The 8,077-nt window shown below is 41.6% G+C and overlaps 1 protein-coding gene across 1 annotated transcript; it reads left to right on the plus strand.

The window, feature by feature from the left end:
* The first annotated feature begins 616 nt into the window (after positions 1 to 616).
* Positions 617 to 1,875, plus strand: LOC116010893 (protein FAR1-RELATED SEQUENCE 5-like). Its single transcript, XM_031250388.1, has 3 exons — positions 617 to 933; positions 1,153 to 1,376; positions 1,469 to 1,875. Exons 1-3 carry the CDS (start codon positions 617 to 619, stop codon positions 1,873 to 1,875), a joined length of 948 nt encoding a protein of 315 aa, XP_031106248.1.
* Positions 1,876 to 8,077: the final 6,202 nt, after the last annotated feature.

Below are 8,077 nucleotides of genomic sequence, written 5' to 3' on the forward strand. Positions count from 1 at the left end.
ATATATATATATATATATATATATATATATATATATATATATATTTTTTTTTTTTTTTAATTATTCGGGGACGGGGCGGGGCGGGGAGAGGTATCCCCGTCCCCGTCCCCGTCCCCGTTGGGGACGGGGATCCCCGGCGGGGACGGGGCACATTGCCATCCCTACCCGATGGAACCAAACAATGGATACCAACTGCAAATCCCGAAGAAACACCATATAAAGGGCAGAAATTCTAGATAGTAGAAGAAGGCATTGAATTCTATAAAGCATATGCAAAGGCCGTAGGATTTGATGTACGTCACAGCACAATGCGAAAGACAATAGGGGTGAAGTGGCAATTAAATACATAGTCTGTTCACGCGAAGGTTTCAAACCCAATGTGAAGGAAAAGAATAGTGAAAAGGGAGTGTGCACAGGAACTATGAAGCGAAGGAGGGTTTCAAAGAGAGTTGGTTGTAAAGCCCGAATAGTACTAAGTAGTCAATAGGGTGAGTACAGAATACATGGAGTAGAGCTACGTCACACACACTGCCTATGTTCAAACGTAGCACGTCCATTCCTCAAAATTAATAGGAAGTTAGACAACGCACACAAGAGATTCCTAACAAACTGTGCAATGACGAATATAGGGCTTACGAAAGGTTTTAGGCTATACAAAGAGATTGTTAGAAGTTTTTGTGCTATAGGAGCAACATGCATTGACTTCTGCAATTTTAGGCAAGACATGTTGGCATATATTGCAGGAGCAGACGCCCAAATGGTAGTTGAGGACATGTTTAAAAAGAATGAAATGAATCCAGATTTTTACTTTGATTTTGACTTGGACGACGGAGGACAACTATGCAAGCTCTTTTGGGCGGATGGAACTTCACGTAGAAATTTTGCATGCTTTGGAGATGTGATGTCTTTTGACGCTACATACAGGACAAACAAGTAAGTAACAGGAAAATTTATGTTGTTTATGGGCTTGTTTATGATTGCCGTAGATATGTGTGCACACATGTATAGTAATGTTTGCTTAAAATGATCCTAACAATTTCCAGAAAAATACAAGCAATATATAGAAATGTGTGGCTGTACTGAAAATATTACCTGAGTGCATGGTTATGCATCAACGTGTGCACTGAACCGATACTAATTTGTTAAACGCAGGTACAAGCTAGTGTTCGTGCCCTTCACCGGGGTGGACCACCACAAAAGATGCATTACATTTGGAGCAGAACTGTTAGCTAAAGAGGACATTGAATCTTACGAGTGGCTCCTGAACAGTTTAAAAAATGTAGTGGGGGCCACGCCCAGATATGCTATAACTGACCAAGATCCAGCATTGAGGGTGGCATTGCCGAATATCATGCCTACGACTAGGCACATATTTTGTATGTGGCACATTATGACAAAAGTGGGGGACAAGGCTGGGAGTGCGTTGGCAAAAGACTATAGGAATTCAGAAAAGCTCTTAATAATGCAGTTTGGGATGAAACATTGAGTATCGAGGAATTCGAAATCAGATGGCTGAAGGTAATGGAAGATTACAATCTTGTTGAAGACCGGTGGTTTGCACAGTTGTATGAGGCGCGTGCTTCGTGGATCCCCGCGTACTTCCACGACATATTTATGGGAGGACTATTCAAAACAACCTCTCAATTAGAGGCAGAAAACAGTTATTTTGGAAACTTTACGAACCACCACTACAACTTGGTTGAATTTTTCATGCAATACAACAGCGTAATAAATGAACAAAGATATAAACAAACAAAACTAAATGCAGAGTGCGAAGGATCCTTCCCAGAGACAAAAACACCTTTATACATGGAGCGGCATGCAGCAACATTGTACACCATAAACATGTTCTACGAATTCCAAATAGAGATCTGAGAAGGTGGTTTCACATGTCATATCACCCATCGAAGCAACAAAAACGATGAATGGACATACACAGTTTAAGAAAAAGGGGGTAAAGCATTCGAGGTAACAAGGCAAACAAATGCTGAGAAAATAGAATGCACCTGCAAGAAATTCATCAGGGTTGGCATCCTATGCAAGCATGCGCTACTAGTTTTCAAAACTGAAGGGTTGGAGGAAATACCAGAAGAATATATTGTACCCCGGTGGACAAGAGATGTGAGCGCAAGGCCAATGCATGACATTTGGTGGGCAAAAGGCAGCAACACCCAAGCAGATAATGAGGCACGTTCCGTTGCCAATCAACTCTAGAATAAATTCTACAATTGCAAGGGTCTAGTAAATGGTTGGCAAGAAAAGATGAATGAGATGCTAACTACCCTACAACAGCTTAAAAAGGAGTTCCACAAGTCCAAACACCAAACACACCAATCAACCGCTAATGAATCAGCCATAGAATCCATATTGGGCTCGAGAACCACTGGAGAGATACGCATAAAACCACCCAAAGTTGCAAAGAACAAAGGCCGTGGAAAACGACTCAAAAGCAACAAGGAAAAAGTAATTGAGAAGACAAAAAAGAAACCAAGGGCATGTGCAACATGCGGTGTCCAGGACATGACAGCCGAAACTTCGTAGAAAACAAAACAGATGAAGAAGATTAAATTTGTTTAGTTTTGATTTTCCATGTTTAAAACTTAAAACAATATTTTAATAAAGAGACAGAACAATCCGGTTTTTATTAACAAACTAGTAGCTTTGAATATTTACAAACAGCATGTCAATGGAGTACTCTTTGTTCAGTGCACACAGGAGAGTAAACACGTGCAAACACCAAAGCACACATAGAACCCACCAGGTGCACACACCAGTGTCAAAGCCGTGTGCACGACTAGCTATGAAAATGGTAAAACAGCGGGTAAAGGTGAAAGACCAACATGCAGTGGTGAAACTACTTTTGGCCCGTGCACACACCGTCTGACTCAAACCACTAGCCAGGTGCACACACCGGCGTTAAGCACAGTAAGTAGAAGATTTACCCCGTGCACATACTTGCATTAAGCCCAGCAACTACAATTTTCCCCGTGCACACAGCAGCGCACACATACTACTTACCAAGTACACACACATGCGTCTATACCAGTAACTAGTAACTGTTGAAATGTAAAAACAACAGATAAAAGGAGAAGATCCCCTTATAGTGCACAAACGACTGCACACCCGTGCACAGAACTGAGCACACACACTTCTGAGCGAGTGCACAGAACTGAGTAATAAAGACGAACCATAAGGTGTCAAATTATAAAGGACATAATACAAACAAGTAATATTGTAAACAGCAAGAGTGGAAATTTGAATTGCATAAATATATTACTTAGTCAAGGCAGCAAAAAATATACACCCATTATCCAAGTGCACAATCATAAACGTCTATGTGCACTCACCAAATCTGCCTAGAACAAAAAAAAAATAAAAAAAAAATAGCCCACTATATCCAATAGCAAATATTCGCCACTATCATCAAAATAGTTTCAACTCCAAGTCTAGAACAAAAACAAAAACTACATAGCACCGTTCATGAGGGAGTCACCGTGTAAACACCACAACTAAACAGAAGCTACCGGATCATTGATTGACTCATACGCCCTTCCCAAATTCCTGGCCCTATACAAATTGTACTCCGACAGCACGAGGTCCTTCATGTACTGTAGTCTTAATTTGTGCAACATACTATAATCACCCTTGACAAGACCGCAATCCCGATTGACCAGTAAACATCTCCATGTGGCGCATCAGATACACCCCACAATCAATCTTATTCTTTACATCCCGCCAAGGCATCTACATCCGCTTCGGTTCCAGCCCAGCAGCCAACACCGACTTCCCAGGATGAGTCTTTGAAAAGAATTCCTAAAGCATGTCCTGCTGCAAAAGGGAAAAGGGGCAAAAGTAAAGACAAACAAAACACTTGGAGTAGGAAGAAACAAATACAGTAAAACAAACAAGGGGGTAGCTAAATACCATATCCTCCAGAGACTCATCGTAAATCTCCTTCTTTCCCTTTGGTGACGCAGAATTGTCGATGATTTCCAACCGAAAACAGCGAAAATCAAAGCAAATAAGAAAATAGTGCTCTTCACGAATGATAGGAAAGAACATCTACAAAATAATGTGGTGTTATATTAGGAGGGCAGTGCACACGGGTAAAAGAATATATGCACAAGTGTTGATGGAAACATGCACACATATGATACGACGAAATAAATCCAGGTATAAGAAGATACAGGGCAGAACCCTTGCACACGCTAACACACCGCACGACACACAGTCAAAGCCCCTAGCACACATACACCCTTACCAAGAATAACACACAGATCGACATAGAACCCACCCACCAGTAGGACATACTATATCAACTTCGGAATAGTCTTCGTAAGGGGACGATTCCAAGTTCTCCGCCAACCGCTCCTGGAACCACCCAACTCTCAAATCACGATCATAAGAGGCATCAACAATCGTATGAATCTAGTATAAAACCAAGAAATTAGAGAAACAATAAAATAGTATCCACAACACACACCAAAAACACCCCTTTAAAAAAACAAAAAGACAAATCATTACAGTCGTGAACGTAGATGCAAAAAATCTAGAGGGCGCATCCCGGACCTTTGAACGTTCACGCATATTTAATAGAGCAGACCATGCATCAATCACTGCAACCCACACTAGAGACCCCAGAACTAACGTGAGCACATCATCCCACCTAGCAACCCTCGACCCAATACAAAAGACAATGTCCTCCCTAACAAATAAACAAACTACGACTATTAGTACACCAAAACAAGGGAGTTAAGAGCAGGGTAAAAAATCTAAAAGAAACCCAACATGTGAGCATCGCCTTCCGCAAGCAGCCAATTAACAACAACCGCTTCCTCTGGAAGATCATGCACTGCAGCTAGACCAGACTCACTTGGCACACCCGAACGATCAACCCCAATCGACGATAGGCAACATGAGGAGGCCTCACAGCACGAACCATCTTCACCGGGGCACCACACACCAAACCACCTGAACGACCAGTGTCACCCCCATCCTGCCGATCTACCAACTTCTGCAGTGAATGGTTAACACACGTCATTAAAAAAAATGCCTAAAATGCATAGAATATACACACTAAAAATGAAAATGAACACGCGTAATAAAGGAAACAAACCTCAAGCGGAGTAGACACCACTGGTGCAACAGAATTAGCACCCACGTCGACTTCTGGCCCAGCGGCTTGCAAGAGGGTATCAGCGCCACCCACTACCGGAGCTACAGGTGAAGTGGTCGGACCACAACCCCCACCACCCCTCACATTCTCATCACACAAACCCTATTTACGTGATTTTTTAAAAGGGAAAGAAAAATAACAACTTTTAGAAGTCAAACATGGCCAAAATTGACAAAACACCAACTACAACAGTGTAACCCAAAAAGTAAACGCGAGCACACACCAAAAAAGAGTAGTGCAATGTCAACATTATACCCATGCACACACCTAGTGTTTAAAAACAAAAAAGAAAAAGAAAAAAAAGTAACTAAGTAACCAAACCTCAACCGGAGCATCCACCAAGGGTGCATCACAATTAGCATCCACCCCCCCTAGATCCAGTCGTATTAACAGGAGCAGGAGCGTCACCAACCTAACCGATCACGTGAGACATATCCTATCAGGGTGAGTTTTGGAAAAAGGGAAAAAAGAAACATGAAAAGATCATACACAAAAACACATTTAAAAAAATAACAGTACAATGTTGAATGCATTAAGACACCGTAGAGCACACGTGAATATGACACCCCGCCATATACCATAGTGCACACACAAATACATATCACTGCACACATAAATGTAAAGGCCACCAGCCCCAAAAAAGTGAAACATGAAATAATATAAACAGAACACAGCGAAACACCAAAAAAATTTAAAAGGGGAAGAAAATTAACAACTTTCAGAAGTCATACATGGACAAAATTGACCAAACACCAACTACAACAGTGCAACCCAAATAGTATACGTGAGCACACACAAAAAAGAGTACTACAGCGGCAACATTTTACCCATGCACACACCTAGTGTTTAAAAAAAAGTAACAAATTAACCAAACCTCAACAGGAGCATCCACCAGTGGTGCACCAAAATTAGCATCCACCCCCCCAGATGCAGTCATATTAACAGGAGCAGGAGCGTCACCAACCTCACCGATCACATGAGACATATCCTATCAGGATGAGTTTAGAAAAAAGGGGAAAAAACATGACAAAATCATACACCGAAAAACATTTTAAAAATAACACTACAATGTTGAAGGCATTAAGATATAGTAGAGCACACAGATGAAAATGACACCCCCCACATACCATAGTGCACACACTAATACATATCACTGCACACATAAATGTAAAGGCCATCAGCCCTCATAAACTGAAACATGAATAATATTAACAGAACACAGCACAAACACTAATAAAAAAATAAAAATAAAAAAACAGTAATAACAGACAACAACCTGAAGCGGAGTAGATACCACTACTGCAACAGAATCAGCACCCTGCCCAACTACCGGACCAATCCCTTGAGGGAGGGGATCAGTGTTAACACCACCCGAAGATACATCCGGAGTACTCGGGCCACGAACACCACAACCACCCACAGTCGCATGGGGCACACCCTATTCAAATATTATTTAACAAACGGAAAAAAAAACTGTCAAACACATTAAGACAAACGAGAGCGCACACACAAATAAGGTAATGCAGTAGCTCAATGGTTCGAATGCACACACCACAAAATAAACACAATAACAAACCCCACAAAAAGAGGGCAGACTTACCAAGGCAATATCATTAGACAAACCACCCCCATTGGCCCATAGTCACGGGCAATATCATAAACAACCGCACGAACACCATCATTAAACCCCTGGGTTAAACCTAAGCTAAACGAGGGAACATCCATAAACTCATTACGCTCAGAAATAGCTCGCTCAATGTCTTCAACCGCACGGGTATTTTCAGCATTACTCCAAAACAAATCCTCACGCTGAGAGAACGTCGGCTGACTAGACTTGCACGCATCTGGACTAGAGCACGGTGGCAGCTGTTTAACACCTACCAGAAGTTGAATCGCCTCCCGCATCTGACAAGACACCTCACCATCAGATACCCCCTGATAGATGCCAGAAGTACCTAACTTATTGAACCAATTAAGGAAGATTATTGTCAAATAAAAGCTTTAAAGAACTCAATCTATGGTATGTTGACATTAATATGCTAACCAATGCAAAAGTGCTTTGTGCGGTACGTTTTAAAGGATTTTAACAGGATTGAGAGCTTGGAATAACCGAGGAATGACATGTATGGTGAAAGAGGAACAAACCCGACCTTGGTGCACGCAAAGACCAAACTCGAGGCAGCAGAAGAAAAATGAAGACAAGGGAATTTTCCCCCGACCACGCCTCATTCATGCGTGTAGCACGCGTGGATGAATTCCAGTAGGTCTCCACGCGTGCATACACGCGTGAAGGCCGCGTGAACGTAGCATCAAAACCCTGCGCAGAGTTGAGTATAAATAGATCATTTTCAGCTTGGAGAGAGGGACTTTTCATAATTGTTACTTCCAATTTTTAGATTAGGGTTAGATAGGACCTTTGGAGAGGAAAAAAAAGGTTGGAAAAGGAAGAAGAATGATTTGGATTGCTATTGTTTAATTTCATCTAGGGTATACTCTTTCCTTACTCTTGTTGGTTACTCTTTAAAATCATTCTATTGAATCTTTTCTTGCTTTGATATCATTTGCACTTTTTATTGATATTATTCTTGAATCTTGATCTTAAATAGCTATGATATATATGAAGCCCATGAGTGGCTAGATTCTAGGATAAGGGCTAGGATGGAAGGAGTTTTGTATTCATGGTTTGAAATGTTCATATGAAACTTGATTTCCTTTGATTTGTTGGAATTATGTGTACGTTTATGATTGTTCTTGTCGGATCGAGGGCCCCGATCCCCTCAAGAGTTTAGGATCACCCATTTGGCGAGATATCGCAAATGGATGAGAGCCCACTGCTCACATCTCCCGCCCTCAATCTGGAAAGATGAGGTCCGGAGGGAACTCGTAGGCAAGGTGTTTGAT

The sequence above is a fragment of the Ipomoea triloba genome, chromosome 2 (assembly GCF_003576645.1).
Source record: "Ipomoea triloba cultivar NCNSP0323 chromosome 2, ASM357664v1".
NCBI lineage: Eukaryota > Viridiplantae > Streptophyta > Magnoliopsida > Solanales > Convolvulaceae > Ipomoea > Ipomoea triloba.